Source organism: Varanus komodoensis, unplaced genomic scaffold (assembly GCF_004798865.1).
Source record: "Varanus komodoensis strain SLA01 unplaced genomic scaffold, ASM479886v1 scaffold12, whole genome shotgun sequence".
Classification (NCBI taxonomy): Eukaryota; Metazoa; Chordata; class Lepidosauria; order Squamata; family Varanidae; genus Varanus; species Varanus komodoensis.
This window is the reverse complement of record NW_025335349.1, coordinates 17,391,287-17,415,080: the sequence shown is the minus strand read 5'-3', so window position 1 is coordinate 17,415,080 and position 23,794 is coordinate 17,391,287. Positions and strand designations below refer to the sequence as shown.

Sequence of the window (23,794 nt, the reverse complement as noted above, 5' to 3'; positions counted from 1 at the left end):
CACTATACAGTGTGTATGGAGTGGATCTTTGCTTTTTATCAGAATTCCAAATTTGAATCACCATGTTTATAAATATTATAAAATATAATAATAAAATACAATGTTCAGTCTGACCTGTGAAACGTTGTTCCAAAACTGCATGCAATTTAACACATCATTTTAGCTGACAGAATTATTCAAGTCTAATTTTCCCACATCAGTAAATATACATTAACAGTGAACACTCAAGTAGCCTATTCTAATTAATTCATTGACCCAGGTTTATACATAATACAACAGACCATGAGTTAATCAATCCAAGATTTGCCAGAACACATGCCACTGTCTCTTTAAATAAGCAGCTTTGATTGGCCCAATCAGAAGTTTCTCCATGACCTCTGTACCTGGACATGTCATTTAAACATGGATTAAATAACCCAAAGTAAACCTACCATTAGTTGTTTAACCTACAATTGACCCAAGTGTCCAAGTCAGTATGTCAATAAGCAACCTAAAGTTGGAGGGTGCATATATTTAAAAAATGGCATCGTGTGCCACAGAAAATCATGAATTGAGTGACTTTCTACCCTCAAGTCCAAACATGCCCATTGTCTTGTATTAGCAACTGGATGGAGGAAGATGTGGCTAGACAAACCTCAGTCTAGTAATGCAACATAAGAAACATTTTTCCAAAATTTTAATTAAAAACTGGCCCAATATAGTTGACTTGTTATTTACTGATTATTATATGAACATACAGCTATTAAGACTCCCACCTTTAACCCAGCTTACCAACATTTTGTGGCAAATCTTACCAGAAAGCATTTTGGCCAGTTAAGCAAGAGAGCACAAGCATGGGGAAAGAATCATATCTTTTTTTCAGGAGTTATTAAGACACCTTATCTTTTCTAAAATAATCTGTTATAACACAGAAGACTATGAGCATTTAAATTAAAGAAAAGGAGAAGAAAACCTTCCATGTCTGGGTACAAAAGACTGAGTCAAAATATGGGCCTCCATGGACATGAGTGCCTTTGGTCCAGCAGAGCCTCCCATGAACAGAAGGCAATTTCCACCAATCTCTGCATTCCCTATGAAGATTCCATACCCCACTCCTGCACCACCACCACCTGTGCTGTTATGGTATGTCATCTAATCATCTGGAACACACTTTACTCTTTTAGTCATTCATTCATTCTTGCAGTGATTCTGAAAATGTGAGTCAGAGTATAACTATCTTCCCAAGATGATGCACAAAATGTCGTTTAAAAACAAATAATGAACTGTAACTACTCAGTTAAAACCAGAATATACAAACTGAGGATAAGCAATTAATCTCAGGATTTAGCAGCATACTGAAATAAAAATATCTAACAGTGGGTCCACATGCATTTCCTGGTAATGAAGAGGGTTCTACGGCTGTAAGGGCGCATGTCCTATCAACCTACCTTAAACCTCTACTTGACAAGCCAAAAAGCAAGTTGTTAGTATTTTATCAAACAGACTGGAAGAGATCATGTGCTTGTACTTCACATAACATGGCTTGAAAGCCATTAAGGGTTTAAGGGTCATGACCAGCACTTTAAATTGGTGAGATCTGCTTTTTCAATAGCGTTGCAGGTGGGAGAACAGCCGAAGGTAGGAAAAGGTTCTCCTGTTTACTGGTGCCCTCTGTGTCACCACACTGAAATGCATGTAACACATGCATTGAGTGCCTTTCTACCCTGAAGGACCCCCAAACTGTGAATCTAACTTGCAATTCTAAGACAGGCTGTGTACCTCTATCTGGTTCAACAGATTTCCCAAACCAAAGGAACTGTTTTGTCAGGATGAAGCTGAAGCCTGTTCAGCCTTGCATATTCCAAAACAGCCTTCAGATACCAGTTCAGAACTATGACTATTTTTCAGGGATTTGAGTGTAAAAATGAAAGGCAAGATGCATATCATTTGTGTACTGAAGTCACATGACATTCCAAAGATCCTTAAATCCCATTTTAGCAAATAAATGGAAATAAAAATCCATTTCAAATAGTATTGCACCCCCCCCACCCCGCCCTCTGCTAGTTTGAAGGCCCTTTTGGGAATGGAAGGGCACTGCTATATCCAAGCCAATGTTTTCAGTTATCTCCCATGGAATCTCTAGCTGGGCAGCATGACAATGTTTTTTCTATACACCAAAACAACTTCCCTCTCACATAAAAACAGTTTACATTATTAACAGGAGTCTTAGAAATTTCATTAAGAGTAGAAAAATACGTCAAACTGATTCATTTGATTTGCCTTTTGTAGTCTATAACGTTTATTAGCAGCAAGCTTATCTGCCCATTGAGAACCATTTGTATCATTCCACAGAACAGACTGAGCTCAGCACCTAAAAATAAATAAATAAATGCACCATCTCAGACATTCCCCACTTTGCCATTTATAAGAACATTTGGGTAAAATTCCAAAGTTGCAAAATATTAGTACACAGTATATAACTCTAAGGTTTTGTTTCTATTCTACTTACAGTATTAGTTGAATCTTCTTGCAAAATTCTGTCATACAGCTGGATTGCATCATCATACCTATTGCAAAGGACAACCAAAAAAACGTTGCAAGTGAAGAAGGCTTTCACCCAACCCAACAAGAGACGTACATGTACACAGGCAATAGAGATGCAGAGAAACATTTGCCAGTGGACATGAATCTGCATTAATACTCATATACTGGTCAGATGAAACTGGATGTGTTTTCTGCTGTATTCAGGCTCACGATCCTTTCGAAGAAAGGGCTATCGCTGAGTAGGGAGGGCACATGCTTTGCATGCGCAAAAATCCAAGTTCAATACTCAGTTATTTCAAGGTAGGTCTAGGAAAGAATCCTGTCTGCAGCCTTGTAGACAAGCTGCCAGTCAGTGTTAACGATACCAGGCAAGACGGACTCAGAATAAGGAAGCCCTCTGTGTTCCAATGTATATAAGCTGCTGCATGTGACTCAACAGTAAACTCATCAGTCAACGTCTTTCCTACAGTCTGCTTGTAACTCTTGTTCTCTATTATTTCATACTGTCTTCAGGATTATTCAACCCTAATGTGAGGTTCAAGTAAGAATACTTTAAGTACTCCTAAATCATCATGATTTTCTGAATACTATAGAGAAAGGAGGTTCTAAACTCAGAATCCGGTAATGGATCCATGTACCCAACACCAACTACTCTGTTTAGCAGAGGCACTGCACATTTCCACCAGCCTTGCCCCCAGAAATGCCAAACATTTAAACTGAGATGTCATACTCATAATTAACAAAGAGCTAGTTCACATGACATGACAGCCCAATCTGTGTTAATCTGTCCATGTGGTATGGCAGTGTGTGCAAACACCATTATGAACACCAGTTAAGACTGTTGTGATTGTACTGTCTAAACCTGCATGGAGCAGGAGGTGGGTATCTGAGGGTTAAAACAGCCCACACATTCTAAAACAGACCATGAATTACTGCAACAAATATGTACCCATGAACAAATAGGTTCAGACAACATAACAAGCCATGGAAACTCCCCAGCTGGAGTTTGCATATTCATAATGCAACAGGTATGCCCCATGGCACTCCAAGGGGTAATGAACTGACAACAGGCTGCCATTTCATCCAAATCAGGTCATACACTACTGTTCAAGACACCTCTTGTTTTTAAGGTTACTGCATGTATGTAATCTCATTAGACAGCTATGCAAAGAACTTACTTTCACAGTTATGCAATATATTGTTCTTGTTATGTTATCGTTAGTCGTGAAGTCGTGTCTGACCCATGGACAACATTTCTCCAGGCCTTCCTGTCCTCCACCATCCCCCGGAGTCCACTTAAGCTCACACCAACTGCTTCAGTGACTCCATCTAGCCACCTCATCCTCTGCCGTCCTCTTCTTCTTTTGCCATCTATTGTTCCCAGCATTAGACTCTTCTCCAGGGAGTCCTTCCTTCTCATTAGGTGGCCAAAGTATTTGAGTTTCATCTTCAGTATCTGGCCTTCTAAAGAGCAGTCAGGGTTGATCTCTTCTAGGACTGACCAGTTTGATCGCCTTGCTGTCCAAGGGACTCGCAGGGGTCTTCTCCATCACCACAATTCAAAGGCCTCAATTCTTCGGCGCTCAGCCTTCCTTATGGTCCAGCTTTCACAGTCATACATTGCAACTGGGAAAACCATAACCTTGACTGTACGCGCTTTTGTTGGCAGGGTGATATCTCTGCTTTTTAGTATGCTATCTAGATTGGCCATAGCTTTCCTCCCCAGGAGCAAGCGTCTTTTAAATTCTTGGCTGCAGTCCCTATCAGCAGTGATCTGGGAGCCCAGGAAAATAAAATCTGTCACAACCTCCATTTCTTCCCCATCTATTTGCCAGGAAGTGAGAGGACCGGATGCCATGATCTTAGTTTTCTTAATGTTGAGTTTCAAGCTCTCCTCCTTCACCCGGATCAAGAGACTCTTTAGTTCCTCTTCACTTTCTGCCATCAGAGTGGTATCATCTGCATACCTGAGGTTTTTGATATTTCTCCCAGCAATCTTAATTCCAACTGGTGATTCATCTAGGCCTGCCTTTCTCATGATGTGCTCTGCATATAAGTTAAATAGGCAGGGCGACAGTATACAGCCTTGACAAACTCCTTTCTCATGCAATATATTAGGACTAACCTAAATCAGCAAATGTTCACTAGAAAGGCAAGAAGGCTATGTATAACACAGGCCACTACTGAAAAAGCTGGACTGTTCTACTTAAGTTTAAGAGTAGCTGGCAAGTTTTAGATACTTTGTAAGATTTTTTCTTAAATTGTACACAATGTCTCAATTAAATTTTCTAGCAAGGTTCCATACTAACTGTTTATTTACAACTGACAGTTGTACCCTATTACCATGTAGCACAGAGCTTACTCTCTTCACAGAATTTTTGATGATGGGGAGACCTTTTAAAAGCTGTAATTTGAAGAGTTTTTTTTTTTAAATTCAGTTACCTCTCCATAGCTTCAAATCTCATGCCAGTTAACCGCTTAACTCTGTGGCTCCCAGGGAATTGCCGTCTCAGTTCTTGAAGACAAAACTGTATTTTTAAAACACCACAAAGAAAGAGGTGGTAAGGAACACAGTTTTCTCCCAAACTGGAAATCAACATGTGAGTGATGTTTATATGAGTACAATAACTGTGGGGCTCATCTGGCAGCAGTACCATATCAACACTTCTCCAGCAATGTTTGAGAGATACCAGGACATAGATAGAACCCAGACTTCAGCCTACAAAAAATATTCTGTAGTCAGTTAAAAATTATACCACAAACTATTCTATAATTTATTAGTGCTATTCTTTTGCATTTTGACCACATAATGTAGTTTGTACTCCTGTGGACCGCTTTAACTAATTCAGAATAGTAAGACAAATAATACTATTTCCTAGAATGTTACTTTTGATTGAAAGCAAGGAAGTATTTACAGTATTTACAATACTCCTTTTGAATAGAAAACAAATTCCAAGGCTGTTTTCAGATATCAGATATTCTTAGAAACATGATGGACAAAATTAAAGAATATAATTACAGAATATAACGATAATGGGAAAATTAAAGATATGCAAAAATAGCACATTTTAAAAAGGAAAGGGGAAAAATAATATTTTATAGCACTAAGCTGTTGATGTAAAGGAAGAACAGATTAAATTGAGTTAATGGGAGATGTACATAAGAATGCTAGAATAACTCAGATCTCAAGCAGGAACATAAAAGAGTAATAATATTAGGCTTGACAGTGAAAAATAGGAAGTGTGATATGGATGCAAAGAGAAGAAAAGCTGGTAAAGAGTTCTATTCAACAATAAAGATGGGGGCAATGAGTTTGTTTGAAGTTCTGATTTTTCTTTATTTCAACTCATTCAACCAAATTTTGGCATTTTCCTCATCTGCAGTGAGGTACTTCTGTTTTTCCAAGTAGATGCATCCACCTTTGTCTGCCATATTTTCTTTGACAATACACATGCATGAACAGAATCCTAAGCGTGGTGGCCAGGTTCAGAAAATAGGCAACTAGAAGGCACACCAGAACCATTCCTATGTCAGGACAACAGGTGAGGGATAAGTCCAGCCACCCTGACAATTTAGTTGAACAGCAAGATCAGTGTAACAAGCACCTTGAATAAACTCAGTGACACAGTTTTGGACAAAGGATAATTAATTACTGTGTGAACAAAAAAAAGGCAAGGAAAGAAAAGGCAGTGACAGAGAACAGCCATGGATCACAATTTCACTGGTGGGAATTATGAAGGACTGTGTATTTTGCCAATTGAGTCCTGATGGCACTCAATTGGCACTCAGTTGTCCTGATGGTTTTTCCCAGAGATATGACATTGCATAGTTGTTACAGAAATGCTTTTATTAGGGAATATTTTGTTTTATTTTTGGTCAAGAAGGATGAGAACTGCAAAAAAATGGAATGTGATATTTCTGTTGGAAGGACATGAACACATTTGAATGAGACAAAGTTTTCAATCTGAAAGGTTGTATAGTAGGTGTGACTTTAGAAAAAAAAATCCAAAGGTACAAATCAATCCTGTGAAGAGCATTAAAAAGGCCAATTATGCATTTAGGTTACTTTTAGTCTCAAGCCATTGCATATTTCTTTATAAACAAACTTAACAAACTGTAATCAATTATGGAAGCCCAAACCTAACAGACTTTCTGACTCTCCCTTCCCTTGCCTTCTATTTTGTCATTAAATTCAGGTGGGGTGGTAGGACGAACAGCCAAAACGGAAATTAATACCACTTAAATATAAACAGGGAACTGTGAAAATAATCTTACTTTAACCCAAACAAGGCAAAGAAAATGCAGACTCCAACTTCTGACACACAGGTACTACAGGTGGCTGCCAAAGCAGGTGATCTCACTAAAGCCAAGCGCTGTGTGTATAAGTGTACATGCATGTAGAATTGTGAGAGAGATGTGCATAAGCATACATGATAGAAATGGAGAATATACATGACTTGCAGAGGTTACCAACAGATATTATAGGGTTGATGATACCAAAAATTTAGATTAACGGTGAAGGTCTAGCATATCTTATGCGGAGCTGATGGCATCTGAGATCTCTTTTATAGTTTCCTATAGTCAACACGTTAGAGTACAAATACTTTCCAGGAATCTGGTGCACACAGCTGTGGCAAAAGGCCCATCAGAGTAATGGCTATTTTGAATGCCCTTACAGTTAAGTATGTGGACCAATAAACTGTTTTCAGTGTGGAGATCAAGTAGTTACATTGCTTGCACCATGCTGTGTTTCTTATAGGACACTTCAGGGCCACAGGTTCAAACATAAAGCTGTTGCAGTGATTATTAGTGTTAAGAAAAGGTTAGAGCTTTGAACTTCTTGGTTCGCTGTTTAGGAAATTCATAAGCATGTAACATAACCATAAGAAAGAGAATGTCAATGTAAAATTCTTAGACCTCTCTGTATATTTTGTGCATGCATTATGTTGTTTGTTCTTTTGGTAAATTCAAAATAATGGCATTGTTTTTCTGATGCTGCAGCATGATCATCATCAGCAAAGTATTACTGCTCTGCAACTTTGTTTCTCAGTTCTTACTGAAAGGGAAAGTTGGATCACTTTGTATCAGCACCCTTAAAGCAATCCCTGTCTACTCAATCCATGTGAAGTGAGGATCATTCACTAATAAAAACTTTTTCCAAAACTGAGTTCATATTTCATACAGCATCGATAAAGCTATGGAGGTTTTTTTAGACTAAAAGTATCTTATATCCACAAATGGACTTGTTAATGCACTTCACAAGATTGATTTGTGCCTTTTGATTTTTTTTAAGTCATAACTACTATACAAGATTTCAGATCAAATACTTTGTATCATTCAAATATGTACATGTTCTTCTATCAGAAGAACTTGGTCAGAGAATGTATCATGTTCCATATTTTATAGCTCTCATCCTCCTTGACCAAAAATAAGCAAAACAAAAAACAAATATTTCCATAATAACAAGCATTTCTGTAACTACCTTGCAATGAGACTTGCATGCAAGACACCAACTATAGGCTCCACAGAAAAGACACTAGATAGTTTTTCCAATCATCTGAAAAGATGATATACACACTAAGAAGGTTTTATAACATTATTTTCTTTACAATGTGGCAGCTAACACAGTATTTTGGAACTCACTTGTATCCAAGTAGTTTTAAATATCTTTACAACTGCAGAAACCCCCATGATAATTATAAGCAAAAGCACTGTGTAGACATTACATTCCTTTTAAGATCTTATAAGCCTCATAGTCTATTTAAACAATTAAAAAGTCCAGATTTTTTCACACACTTACACCAGGAATGGAGAAAGTGTGACCCTCTAGATGATGTTGTACTGCAACTCCCATCATTCCTCATCAATGGCTAGGGTTGTTCGGAGTGGCAGTCCAACAACATCAGGAAGCCTTCATGTCTTCCACCCAATTTGTTATCACGCAGGAACTAGTGAAGAACCAAACCAACTGCCTGCATATTATGAAAGGGTGGATTTGTTATGTGGAAGGGAATAGATATTCATCACTGCTGTTTCTTTATTACAGACAGGCAAAATGTGCAGCCCAGCACTGGAAAGTGCACAGTTCCAAAGAAATAAATGTTAAAAGCAAAACACTTCAGCAAAGGCAGACCATAATTATGAAAAGAAGTGATAGTTTTGTTGGAGTAAACCAATGATCTGCTTGTATTGCGTTATCTGACCACTACCATGTTTCTGTAGAATAGTGAGGGATGCCACTATTTCAGTAACATCAAATTTTAGAAAAGCAGAAAAAAATATGAGAGAGGGAAAATTGGAGATCCAAATAGTTTGTACTAAGTCATGTCCCACTAGATTTCTGTGACATTTGCAAAACACATGCCAGCAACAATGTATGAGATAGGGACAGTGGTTTTGAGGTGGGGGGAAGCAAGAAAAATTGTTTAAACTATATATTGTTTAAACTATATATTGTTAAACTGCATAAAAAAGTCTAGCTTCCAAAAAGTGTATTGTTGTAACATCCATGACAGTCTACTGTATTCCACAAAATTCTATAAAATGCTTCACAGTAAGAAAGGTACTTTTGTTCACATGTGGTATCCTCTCCAATTTCTACTAATTCCCCCTTTTTAGTGCAGCTCCTTGCACTGCATCCTACATTATTCCAGACCATCAGAAGCAGGTAATCAGGAGGCTGCAGTGAGAAGAGGGAAGCCCTGTTAATCAAGCAGATTTCCAAAGTATTAGATCTGCATGAGAAGTCAGAACACTTACCAGTGCCAAGTCATCGCGACTGCAGTCCAATGCAGCAATCATCACCTGTTCATATATTATCCAAACTAGAGAACACAAAATACACTAGTCATGTGAAATAAAGGTAACTGACTTTCAAAACAACTTCTAGCACCATCATAATAAAAACAATTACAGTTGAGCCTCGACTTTCATGGGTTAACTTTCGCAGGTTTGATTATTTGCGAGTTGCAGTGTGCTAAAGACCTGTGGAATTCACACTCCCTTTAGGGATGCCATGTTCTTTGTCTTGGTACTAGCCAGCACCACTCATGTGTCTTGTCTCTCAGTGGGAATGCAGTCTCTAGAGCAGCCTTCCCCAACCCAGTGGCCTTCAGAGGCATTTGGACCACGACTCCGATAATTTTTATCCATCAGGGCCACTGACTGGGAATTCTGGGTGTTGCAGTACAAACATCACTAGAAGGCACAAGGTTGGGGAAGGTTGCTCTAGTGATATTCACAGTTTTTCCCAAGAGATATTTGCAGTTATTCCTTAGAGATATTCAGGGGTTTTCCACTTTTGCAAGGGTCCAGAGCCTGCAAATGTGGAGAGCTGATATGATATATCTGCATTTTATTGTAACTATTTTTATTTATCTTTTCACAATACTGCTCAAGCTTAGGATCCACTAAACACATTAAAAACCTATGCTTGCTTACATTGCACATACACATTTTGCAAACAGACATATCTTGCAATGCACTATTACTAAACCTGAACTGTTACTTGTGACGCTAAATCAAGAACTCCCTCTATTTCAAAATAGAGACAGGTAGAACAATTTTTAAGCAGCTGTGTTTCTGTTTTTCCATTTTTCCTTTAAATTACCCTTTCACCAAGCTCCCAAACTACCACTTGAGCTGAATTCTAAGGTTCTGCAGAGGCAGCTGCTGAAAGTTAGACACTGTCAGAAATAGATCCAGTAATTGTGCCCTCATATGGTTTGTGGCCAATCTCGTTCTTTAAGCCATGGCTACAGGATTAATGACATTCCTACCAGTCTTCCTCCTTCCTCTCCATTTGAATTATTCCACTAACCACAAATGACCTAATCTGATTAAACTAATTTGAACTCCTATTATGTTGGGGTAAGCAGCATTCAAGAGGAGCAGCAAGAGAATGATGTAGACAAGCGTATGTATATATTTCTGGGGCACAGAACTATTTAGAATATTTTGTGAAAAAAAAGTTGTATGGGAAAGCTAACAGTTTTCCCTAGAATGGAAAGCCATTTTCCACATTACACAACAGTCACTCAATTTCTATAAATGTATGACCTGCCAGTGGTTAAATAGAACAGAAACTATTTAGACCAAACTTTCCCAGCCTGGTGCTCCCTAATGTATTTGGCTACAACTCCCAAAGGTCCCAGCCACAAATGCTAGCTGGGGATTTTGGGAATTGTAGTCCAAGTGAACTGGAGGGCACGAGGTTGGGAAAGGCTGATTTAGACTCTGACAGTAAAAAAATTTTTAAAAAACCCAGGGAATATGAAGACAATTCATTTATGCTGCTTTCTAGAATACTGACACATACTGCAAGTGACTATTAATCAGGAAACTGTCTTATTGTCTGTGATTATTAACAAAGATTAAATAAGTCAAGTTAATGCTTTATTTAGCCAGAAATTATAATAAATCCATACTATAATTCACAAAGTGAAGGTCAATGGTAAACAGCACACTCAACTTTCCTGTTGAGTCTAATGTCCTTTGCATCACCCAGCATTTACATTAGGTTCACGAAAAGGGCAGTATATTTTAACCAGTTTTCTAGGGCACTTCAATTTTTCACTGCCACAGCAACAGAATAAATAAGGAAATGAGTACGATGTATTATTATTATTATATGTAAGCTCTCTGTGTATATTATCCAGGCTATTCTCTGGGCTGCAGAGATCTTATAATTATGAGATGTATTAGTAACATCTTCTGGCAACACCCCAGTGTGAAAGTCCTCTGCTTGTGTCTTAGAAAGCAATGAACCCATTTTAGAAATATTGCTCTTTTTTAATAATTTAACTGTTACTGAGACCAAAACTTCCTAAAATTAAATAAAGGGTACACCCATTATGATCTTTGAGATTTCTGCCAGAAATAAGGTCCTCATACTGTCTGAATTAGATTAACTGAGTTACAGAAAGGAAAGCAAGAGAAAGCAGAATGAGCTCATTAAAAACAAATCAGTGATACTTATTCCCTTCCTGCCTACATAAGAGCCTTAGTCAACCTTATGTAGTTTTCCTGCCATAAAACACTTAGATGCTTGATCCTGTACATATATAAAGAAGTATTGCATTATTGTGACTTTCTTTTTAAATAATTCCCTTCTGGTAAAAAATGCTGTGCGCCAAGTTTCTGTCTAGGGAGAATTGGTCTTGTATAGTTACCATTGCCCCCACCCCTAAAATGATTCAGAGATATTGTATGTAATGAAAATCCAGGCACACCCTAAACTCTCATGCCCAACACTACAATAAAAAGAAAACTTATTGATTCCACATATTGAAGTTACAATTTGATTTCAGGAATAGTCTTTTCTCTCCATTCTCTCTAGCTACCCCTCAGAAACTGAAGACAACCACTGAGTGAAAGTTATCCAATGGTACCTGGCCAAGAATTCTCTCAGAAGTATTTGTGTGACTAGTGGGCCAGACTATACATCCTATTAAGCATACATCTTCCAGCCTACACCCTTCATTTAGAAAGCAAAACTCAAGTCAACAACATTGGCAGATGCTGAGCTTACAGAATTTATGGGAGTACCATTTATCAGCATGCACCATAGAAGTAGAGTAAGAGAAAAATAATATAGAGGATGTACTAGGGGAATTAATAGGATAATAAAACCAGCTTCAGAGAATAAAGCAAACTATAAACATGAAACAACTTTGACCTACTGTCATCACCAAGCTTAGCTGCATATTCATTAATTAATTCTTCTCCAACTTCTATTATCTGCTCACTGTTCCGATAGTTCTCCTCCCTCCATTTTCTCATTTTATCTCGCATTTCTGAAAGACAAAAGTAAATGAACTGAAGATTGCAGGTGAATGACTTTTCTTTTTTTGAAAATTTCTAGAATGGACTCGCCCCTTAACTTTAACCATCTTGGTTTCTTTCTTCAAGCATGAAGTTTTGAAATCAGGTTTGGCATAATTTGCAGAAACGGAAGTATATGGTAAACTGAGTGAATTTGACAATTTTCTTCTGATGGCCAATGAATCTATGACTTATGCAGCCTAAGCCTGCTTCTGAATTCTGAGCACATCCACCATTACCATTTCAATAACACCAGACGCAAGAGATGTACAAGAAATTACATAAGAAGCTGACAAGGACAAATGCTATGGTGCCAATGCAGAGCCAACCATGCAAAGAGATTTCATGGAGACACTGTCTTCCTAGCAGATCATTATGAAGTTAGGTGCCACTTAAGTGACAAGAAAACCAGAGTATGTCCAAAAGCATGGTGCTTGTTTTCACACTTAAATTATTTAGGGTGCAATCCTATTATAATGACCAAGAGTCGCTGGCTTATGTTCATCCTAGGCATGGCAAGAAGGAGCAGTAGAAGCTATGTTTACTTCTCTGGCTTCATTCCCAGATCTTCACAGGACAGACTTTTTTGCCCATCTAGTGAAAACATTTTGAGATGGGGGTGGGAGGGGAGGAAGCTAGAGAGGCCACAGGACAGCTCGACTCTGGGCCTTTGCAGCCTCCTCTCCTCCCTGCCCACAGATACACCCCTTTCCCCTTCTCCAATACCAGTGTTACCAATATCAGAGAGGACAGTTCTTTCTGTGCTGGGTGTGAGGAAGAGGAGAACAGTTTGCAAGGTCAGAAAACTGTCTCCAACCTCATATCCAAAGAATTCAATGGCTTCTAACACCCTTTCTAGGGTCCTTGGGATTGCTGCCTTAAATGTCCCTATTATTCCAACCTTTAAAGGAAGTTTATATAATTAAAAGGCTAGCAGAACCCTAAAGTGATTGCTGCTGCTACAGCTGAGAGCATGGTTCGCAACTGCAAGCACATGCGAACAGTTAGAAATGAATGATAGTTTTCTTCTGTGCCTCTTACCCACAAGCTCTGCACTGGTTTAGAAATGTAAAGCTGCTGCTCGATAATACTGTTTCTAGACTGGGGTGACTGATCTTATTGAAGTATACAATAAGCATATGATTTGAGCTACTCCCTTTTGGTGTGCCACAAGCACAGTGCACTGCAAACTCTTGAACATCAGGATTATTACATAAATAAAATGAACATGTAAACTTCTTAGAGTTTGCTTCAATTATCTTTATCGTAATGCGCAGTGGTGACTATTGTTACTTTAAATCTCAATGAAATATCTGGTTGCATTTTATGGACATCTTGGAAGTATTTCCTTATGTGCAACTGAATATATATTGTAAATATGGAAAGTTTTATACACACACACATATATACTGCACTGTATTAGCTAAAATAACAGGTGACAGAACATATTCTGTTTTCCACTACAGATGCATTTGGGAATTATCAGACTGTTTACAGTATTCCAACAAACCAAAGATTATTTATTTCTGGTTCCCTTCTTTTTATTTTGTTTTATATTTATATTTTATGTGAAATACTGGAAAAGCCATTGAGGTAGATATTTTCCTTATCAATCTCTAAACTAAAATAAAACACAGACTGAGAAATGAAACAATTTAATATTACCACTGAAATATGGCAGCATTTAAGTAGACATTTCACAGATCTTTTTAATAAAAGAGCCATTTCAAGTCATCAATGTTACACCATCTTCTATTAAAAGAAAAAAGACCAAAAGTGATAGTTTAAAAATTCATTAATAGTATACTTATCAACTGTTCAAATCATTCATTACACAGTAACATTCATTATACAGAAAAAAGTAAATTATCAGAATAAGTGGCCAGAATGGCAGCAACAAAACTGCAAGAATAACATGACCATTCCAGTTGAAATATGCAACTATCTAAAGTTAAAGACTATGTTCCTAAGATTAAAAGTCTTGTTTTAATGGATCAGAACTTGAAAGTTATCCAACAAGTTCTTAAAATCATCTTCCACACTATAGCCCTCTTCACCCTTCAGAAATCACATTTTTTCCAGACAAGCCATTTCATATGATGAAGGAAGCTCTAAGCAACTACAAAAACTATTAAAAAGAAAAAGAATGCATTGGACTTGGTTTAATATCCTACTATTCTATTAGGGACATGTAAAATTCAAAATGTCTTATAGGATTATTTTTAAACAAAAGCTTTATATAAAAATACACAACTCTGAATTTGTTGGCCTTCCTGTCATTTTAAAATGTACCAGTTAACAAAACTGTCAGGTTTAGATTAAACAAATTTCTTTCTACAGTCCACCCAACTCCTTCCCCACATATGCTTTCATCCACGAAGAATGATCTCAGAGCTCTCTTTGGGGAAAAGAACTGTTACTGTGCTACATTTTATTTTGAAAGTCAACCAAAACCACCACAGGGTTACGTTTCATGTGCTTGAGTAAAACTAAATGGTTCCTGACTCAAGACGACCCCTGGAAATTAAAAATTAGACAGAAAAAACACGAGTGAATATCAAATGTATTATAGAGACTGACAGCCTAAACACACACAAAATAATGGAAGTTTTCTCCATTAATTTACTTGGCCACTATTAAAGCCACTATGCCAATATAACTTTCAAATATAATAATGATTCAGTATCGAAGTACAGGATTTCTACAGATGGAAATATAGGGGGAGACAGTCCATGATTTATCACTTGATCACTGAATATAAGAAAACACATGCATAAAATGTCTGGCAGCCCAAATCTATGTGCTTGTTTACCTAGAAGAAAGTTGATTTTTGTTCAGTGAGGATTAATACTAGCAGCTTAATGCAGATTATTTATTTCTGAAGGGTTAACAGTACATGCTTCCTCCAAGTCAATATGGTGGCACTAGCCTCTAAAAATTATAGGCAGTCAAACTGTATGGATGATTAAATTTCAAATGCTATTGAATAAACTAAATGAATCTAGAAATTCTCATGAAACTAATTTCTCCACTCCATGCCAAGCACTGGCATGAAGACCCACTACCCTAAATATCCCCTCGAACTGCCTGAAAAATGTATTGTCTTTATATGTCCTTCATATAAACATAGTCAAAGATGTGGGAGATACCCTGATACATACTTTATCAGATCAAACTTGGCCTCCATTACCTCAGCAAAATCTATTATTAATATTCTAATTTTGTGCGTGTCCACCCAAACCAGAAATAAGACATATGTTAACAGAGAATGAAAAAACTGGTATTTTAGGTAGCTGAATTATGGCATCACTGTGATAATGCAGAACAATGACCGGTAACACTTTGCACATATCCTTGCACAGCCAGTTTAAAAAGGGATGCTATACAGACCACAAAAGAAGACCTAGTGTGGTGTGGTGGTTAGAGTGCTGGAGTGACCCGGTTCTAATCCCCACTCGCCCAGGAAGCTCACTGGTTGACTTTGGGCCGGTAACACACTCTTAGCCTAACTTACTTCACAGGGTTGTTGCTGTAAAAATAAAATAGAGCTATGCAATCTGCCTTGGATTCCTCACAACTGGGGAAAAGGAAAGGTATAAATACAATGAAGCAGTAGCAATGACGAGAGGTACTATTTTTTTTCTCAAATATTTTTTGAACGCAGTTCCAATAAAATGGAATCTAAAAATTTAAAATAAGGTACCAAATGTATGGGACAAAATACATAGGGTATATGATCCATTGCAGCAATTCCATACAGGTAGCTATAGAGGACCACAGGAAATCTAATGATACTTCCCAATGCTCATCAATCATGGTAAAGCATATATATTTACTCAGACAAACTCAGCCTGCCTAAATGTCAATGCCTGGGTGCATGACTGCAGTCCAATGTAATGATTTTAATAACACTTCTACAAAATGTAGGTGCATAATGCAACATATTGGAAGGCTTTAGCTGCAATTTTAAGCACCTTTCCTTGGAAGCAAGTTGCACTGGATTGCTGCCAATTGCACTGTTCCACTGACAGAAGCAGTTCTATCAACAGAACTAGGAGGGTAATTTCCATTCCTCCACCCCGCCAAAAAAAGCCTGTTGTGCACCATGAAAATATCCTCTGGAGGACTGGGAAACCCTCCAGTGTAAATTTTCATATGATGCAAAGTGTTGCATGAAGGAAAAGAAAGGAAGAAAAGACCCGCAGCACTCTTGAAAAGGCCCAGAGTATTTAGTGGATTCAATAGAAATAGGATTGTACCACAATAGTATGTAGTTGAACCCGCTATAAATGAAGAGGTCTACCATCCATTTGGCCCAAACAAGATTTAGTCTCTTAAAAGGAAACACTTTATAAATATTTAAATGACTAGAATTAGTCTAGTAATTCAAGTTTTAATTTAACAATTGCAAGAGATAAAGTCAACAGGTGAATTAATTCCATACAGTTCTAACCAAAGTAGGATTAATAAATCTGAATCTATGAACTTGTACAATATCCAATTTAAACAAGTGCTGTCTATTGTACCTATAATGTGTCTGATACAGTACTGGAAAACAATGGTTTAATTAAATAAATAAATTTTTAAATTGTAAAAATTTTCACTACAAATATATCACTCTAAGAAAAATGACTAAACACTCTGGAAACGTGCTACATAATTTACACACTAGTAAAATTTTGAGAATATATTTATGCTGACATAGAGCAACAGAGATAATTAGCATGCTATAATCTCCAATTCATGTCTATGTGTTCTTGCTGTTATGTGCAAAGTGAATCACCAAAGTTCTTCTAACAAGAATTTAATACTTGATCATAGCGAAAATGACCCCATGGCAACCATTTACTGGAAACCAGAAAATCCACAATTAATTCTCACAAGCAAATATAAATGTTTGTAATTCACTATTGTAAATCACTATTGCATTTTGAGAACTGTATTTTTAAGGATTTTAATTTGGAGAACAGACTCTAGCAAAAACCTTTCAATACCAAAGTTCTGGAGCTTGTTAATTTGAAAATCTTGTTTTGTACTATGTACTGAACAGGCCCAAAGATGTTCTATTGTTTATATATTACATTTATATTTCATCATTTTTCTTTTTACATAAAACTCAAGGTGACTTACATGATGCTCCTCCTTTCCATTTTATCCTCACAACAACCTTCTGAGGAAGAACATGCTGAAAGTTAGTTGCTGGCCCTAAGTCACCCAGTAAGTGTGAAAGCAAAATAAAACACGCAGTGGTGCAAGGCACCATGCACTCATGACCTGAAAAACAGGAACCAGCTGAATCTAACCAGTTTGTCAAAACAGCAAAAGTCATCCAGATTGAGATAGGAAAACAATCCTCTGCCAACAAGGTTACTCTCCCACGATTTTTGCCATTCTTGTTTTGATTTCATGCTGAAACAAACAAGCAGGTTATAGTCACCAGGCAATTTATTCCAAGCCTTACAGAACTATTTTCATCCTCTGAAGTGGCTTCCCATATTTACATCATTAATCATTTGATATCAGAGAAGAAAATCTGCAATCTAACTCAAAACTAGTCTAGCTCATGACTTATTATGGAAGTTTACCAACTCAACCAATTGCTCTTTCTCTTTCTACAGAATTTTCATTTACAAACTTACTTTATGACTGTATAGAAATAATGAAGAGACCTAAGATTTTTTTAAAAAATATGATATGTAAGATGTCTGTTCATATTATAAAATGTTGAATTCCAGAAAAATGAAGGCTAATGATTCTTTTATATACCGAGAAATTATTCTAAGACTTGGATTCTGATCACTCCCAGTATAACTGGAGTTATAATGATCTTCTGACCTACTCCACTGCCCAGAGGGTCACTGGACCCTAACAAACAAGGGGAGATGATGTCATGGTGGAAATCAGACAGGAACATCTCTTGCGTAGGGTAGTCAGGTGTTGTATATTGTTCTCTATAATTTAATATTTAATGCTTACCCAATCCTAACTTATTCTCTGAGCTGCAAACACTTGTTCTTGATTAAGGTGGGAAACACTTCAGTCAGTGACAAACTGCTGCCACCTTGGTAGGACTGATGCTGACTGCAACAACAGTTATAACGCTGCATTTGTATCCCACCATTTTTCCTCATGTGAGGAACCCAAGGCAGCTTATACAGCTCCATTTTACCTTCATAACAACCCTGACAGGCAGGTTATACTGAGAGTCTGTGATTGGCCCAAAGTCACTCAGTGAGTTTCATGGCCAAGTGGGGTCTAAAACTCAGATCAACTGGTTAGGGTCCCTAGTCCAACACTTTCATTACCACACCACACTGTCTCTTAATACAGCATGACTCCACCTCACTTTCTGTCCCTCATTCTTCTTGAACAAATTATATATTTCAATTAATGAATTCCAGTCCCCTCAAATCTCAGTTAATCTTATCAAGTCAAATGTGCCTTTCTGTTTTTAAAGTTGATGCCGTTTGTTTCCCATACTCTAAGCATTAGCACAGACACATCAAAGTTCACATACTTTACAGTCTCGCTTTCTTCCTTTTTTTTGGGGGGGGGGACTTTTATTGGTTGCTATTACACCCACTCTCTGTTTTCTGGTACATAAGCCTTTGTCCACTGTTATCCACCAGTTTAATTCACATTCCCTTCAGAGATTCAGTCTCTCATGGTGAATTTCTGCATGCTGTAGCCAAACAAGTTCTTCCCAGTCCTAACAGCAGTCCATCTTCCAGCAAGTGTAGCCCATAGTTCTAAAATCCAAATCTCCCACATCAATATCACCTTCATATGCAGGCATTCACTCTGATTATTTTTCTTTCCCTTTCTATTCCTCTTCAAGTACTAGATGTATGGATGAGAAAACTATGTAAGCCCAAGAGTTCTTTCCTTACCAAGCCTTCAAAATCTGATATGATTTCTTCAAAGCACCATCTGTTCCCACATAGATGAAAAGGAAGGGATATGTATCAGTGGATTTTATAAGCATTGGTAACCCCTCAGTTGCATCTCTAATCTGTCCTCCAGGGAAACACCATACCTGGTAAGTCATGAGTCTTTGAAACATACATGGGTTTCCAACCCATGCAGCAGGGAGTCTTCCACAATTACCATGCTTCCTGATGTTGGAAGCCTTGGTTTCATTGCCTCTGGCTAACTGAACTTCAGCCTTTGCTTGCTGTTGCACATGGTACCCTGCAGTTCTTCCTCTGTAAGCTGCCCTCCAATCTCATCCTGAAGTCTGAACATTCCTAAAGTGCCTCAAGTTCCTTAGTTCTACTGCTTCCACTGATGCAGAGTCTCTGCTAGCTACTTTCTATCCCCCACTTCCGGGGATCTCTCTCTACTTCATTTTCTCTTGCCTCAAGAGTCTCCTCTTCTAACTCAGTGTGCTGTTGCAACAGTAAAGTGAAGGTCATGAGCTGGAACAGCATCTCCACAGCTCTTAGAATTCTTCATCTTGTTTCTTCAGCTGCCTCCTTCACTACAACTTCCCTGCCAATTCCTGTCTTTCCTGTTTGCTCTTTCAGATTACTCATTCTCTGGAAGCTTGCTTGTTGTATAGTCCCTAGATCAGCTGGGGCAGCTGCCTCTGCCCTGCTCAACAAGGAATCAGGATGTAATAAATAAAACAAAACTAATTGGATTATTGAAGAAGAGTGTTGTTGTAGATTGAGGTATTAATTTGAACTATATTACATAAATTCACACTTACTGATTCCACCTAGACTCATACTTAGTCACTAATTTGGCATTGTATCTGTAAGTCACCCAGTTGGCTCCATGGCTGAGCAGGGACTAGAACTCAAATCGTCTGAGTTCCAGTCCCATGCTCTTAACCATGACACCACACTGGCTCTGCTTATTTATTAAATATTCATAACAAGAGGTTCAAAGAGGGCTCACACAAGCAAAAGAAGTATTGGCGTATTCAAGATGCATTAAGTGACCTTGAGTTTGCACTACTACACACTGAGATAGCACATCCATAAAAATGTAGCATATTGAAAGATAGCATGGAAACCACACTTTATCAGCTATAAGCAGAGGTCTAATAAAGTAAATCTCCATTCCACAACCTTCAGTATGCACCTTTACATATTCATCACATAATGGGGAAAGGGGTACTGCGAACCACACAGAAAACCCAGTAATGTAGTCACTTATAAATTTATATATTAAATAAATAAATATTGCCAGGAATAAGAAGCCACCAGCAAACAACTTCCATACACACTGAGATAACCCTAGGCACCACTTTCTCAAGATCACATCCTTGAACTCTGCATTAAGGTATTACTTTATGACAGTCATTAGCACTGATGCAGCCTCATCACCTAACATGGCACTTTATAAGCTTTCATACACAAAAAGTAGTCCTCTACCCCAAAGAGCTTATGCTCCAAATTTTGCCACTGCATATAAGGGGAAGAAGAGACAAGAACAGCGGGGGAAAAGTGTGAAGTGTATGCATATTTCTGCTTTCTTTACAGCTGAAGATAAGCATAACCAGATTAAACATAAGGGTAAACAGGAGTGAGCCTGCAGTCAAGTATCTTGAGAGTCCCAAATATCTTAGGGCCCCATCCATTCACTGCCTGTTCATCTTCCAGTAGCACGTTTCTTCTGGTGCTCCTCCTTACACACCTTACAATGCATCTTCACTGGACTTTTACATTAAAAATAGTGAGGAGAAGGGCTTGTGCTGTCTCTCAGTATACTTAAGGTTAATTATATAAATCTGGCCAGCATGCAACCAGAAAATGTCAAGTGGCTAAATAAGACACCATGGCTTATTACCCACTTTATGACCATTAAAACCAGGCCACTGTCTTCCTGTTTTTCTCCTCTACTTTTCCTTTGCTTAGTCTTTTTCCTTAGTGTATGAAATCTGTTAAGAAAGGAAAAACAGAACACCTGCAAAATACCTCCTGATTGCTAGCATTAGGACCACTCTATCTGGAAGCACCCATGGTACACACAGAATGACAACAGAAGACAAAGGTATAAGTAAGGATGTTCTCCTCCCAATCTGCAGTGCCAATTTTGTATTTCAACATGGGCATACTATTTGATCACTGTAGATCCCATTATCCCCATACATCAATATTAGGTGAGGGGATGGTGATGTATCACAGTAGGTCCAAAATGCAGTTCTTTTACAAGCAGCAATACAAAGAGATGGGAAGGAACTTAGCTTTTTACATAACTGTATGTGTAAAATGCCCTCTCAAATCATGGGGCTTGAATAAAAATATATCAGCCAACCCTTAGGGTACAAAAGATGTTTCAAGCGCATTGCAACAATGCTGTTATCACTGCAGTCCTGCACCTGTATGCTCAGAGGAAAGTCCCACAGAGCTCAATGGAATTTATTCTGAGATAAGTGTGCACAGCAGTCTTCCCCAACCTGGTGACCTTCAGAGACATTTGGACTGCAGCTCCCAGAATTCCCATCCAGCAGGGCCATTGACTGGGAATTCTGGGTGTCACAATCCAAACGTGTCTGGAAGACATAAATTTGGGGAAGGCTGGTGTATAGAATGCAATCTTTTCAAGTTACCACAACAGGTAACTTAAGTCTTTTTAAGTTACCACAACAGGCCCAGGCCTATAATGGCTATGATCTGGCCACTAGCTACTCTTTTTTTTTTTTTTTTAACACGGAAAGACAACAGCAATAAGGGAGATAAAAGCGACAAGGGATCATTGTGCGTAGTTTATATATATATTTAACTTATGCTTGGGAATGGCGGCAATAGAGTTAAATCAGAACAACTCTGAAGAGTCATTTAAGAAAAATCAAGCAAGAATAAAAGTGGACAGAGGCCGCCTTGAAGCCCCAGGATCTATACCCACGATCTCCAGTAAAGTTAGAACCCCGTTCAACTCTAAACAAAGCAAGCTTGCTGGCGCGGGAGCCAGGACTTCCTTATCTCACCCTCCTGGGACTCCGATCGGAAAGTGACAGGTAAAGACATTTAGGGCGCAATCTTACCCACGTTCAGCCAGGAAAAACCCTGCAGCTACCAACATGACTGGCTAGTAACGGATGGGTTTTCTCTGGCTATCCATAGGATTACGCCCTTGCAGGGTTTACTAACCGAACTATGCTTAACTGATCTTTGAGAATACGACCAGGACAGGCACCCTACGCAATTTTCCTTCGCCGGACTGAAGCGGCTGCGGCAACCACACTTCGCCTATGAAGGGGAGGGGAGAGGAGGGGCTAGCCCAGGCCTCAGGCCCGCCTCCAAAGCGGGAGCGCCTCATCGCAGAACAGGCGCCGCCGCCCCTCCTCTCCCCATATTCCCGTGCTACCCTCCTTACTCGACGGCTGGGGGTTACCTTCCCAAGTCACGTCGTACATGTCCGAAACCTTCGCCATCTTGCCCGATTTCCCGGTCGCCGCCACTGCGCCGGATCACGTGACGACCCGAAGCCCCGCCTCCAACGTTTCCAGGGCCCTCCCTCAATCATGGACTCCTCGGCTCTTGATTAGCTGGCTGCAGGGGGCGGGGACAAAGCGCCCGGCCCTTCTAAGCAAGCCTGAGATCGGGCTCAGCTTGGCCAATCCTGGGTTGGTCGATCCGTGGGCGGCTTTACATGAGAGGAGTTGCAGGATGCGGTGCGAACATCAGGGATGCCTCCAGGCCAGTCTTTCCCCCAGCTGCCCCGCGAGATGTGTTGGACTACTGTTCCCATCATTCTCAAAGACCACACTGGCTGGTAATGATGGGGCTTCTAGTCCAACACGTCTGATGGGCGCCAGGTTGAGCAATCTGTTCTAGTAAGGCTAAATAGAGAAGAGGTGCCTATGCTGCCGAGGGCAGCTTCTATTCTGAACTTTATCTCTGGTCTTCACTGCCAGAATGGAGGATGGAGTTCACTGCCATGGATATATCCTATAAAGATCCTATAAAGGCTTCACTAACAAAGGAATCACTAGCTTGCTCAGACTGGCTGTCACCAAAGGAAAATGAATGACCCTGTTTATACATTTTACATAATTTTTATAGATTGAAAGTATACACACAGTTTTTGAAATATGAAACGTTTAGGTATAAAAAACCAGCTTCAGTTGGGACAGAACCAGCGGCTGAGTCAATGTTTGTTCCTCCACAAACGTTTACAACTTTACACTCCACATGGAAAAGCTGCAATTGCCTTTGCATATTTGAGGACCCCTGCTTATTATGCTTATAATAATATGTATATTCTGTTACAGAGCATTCAAACCAAGCAGATGACAATTAGAAGAAGTACAGGAAAAGTGCTAAAAGTGACACATTTTCCTCTTTACTCCAATTTTTAAACAGGCAAATAATTCACAGTTTGGTGAAAACAACTACTGTAAATTATTCAGGCAGGTCGAGAAAGAATGGTTTGGTGAAGTTCTGAGCATTGGTTCAAAGGTGAAAAAGGATTTCCTTCCCTACTAAATCAATGGTAC

General features: G+C 38.7%; 1 protein-coding gene across 2 annotated transcripts in view; it reads right to left on the bottom strand.

Annotated features, from left to right (window-relative positions):
* Positions 1 to 22,820, bottom strand: part of EMC2 (ER membrane protein complex subunit 2) — a 49,814-nt gene extending 26,994 nt beyond the window's left edge. The window contains exons 1-5 of one of the 2 annotated variants that reach the window (XM_044421783.1): positions 22,690 to 22,820; positions 12,204 to 12,317; positions 9,283 to 9,347; positions 4,966 to 5,051; positions 2,489 to 2,546 (exon numbers count right to left, since the gene is read on the bottom strand). In XM_044421783.1, coding sequence (XP_044277718.1) covers positions 2,489 to 2,546; positions 4,966 to 5,051; positions 9,283 to 9,347; positions 12,204 to 12,317; positions 22,690 to 22,729 — 363 coding nt within the window. In that variant the 5' untranslated portion in view covers positions 22,730 to 22,820. Of the gene's footprint in view, positions 1 to 2,488; positions 2,547 to 4,965; positions 5,052 to 9,282; positions 9,348 to 12,203; positions 12,318 to 14,010; positions 14,076 to 22,689 lie in introns of those variants that run through there. The other variant, XM_044421785.1, reaches the window with a different exon arrangement.
* Positions 22,821 to 23,794: the final 974 nt, after the last annotated feature.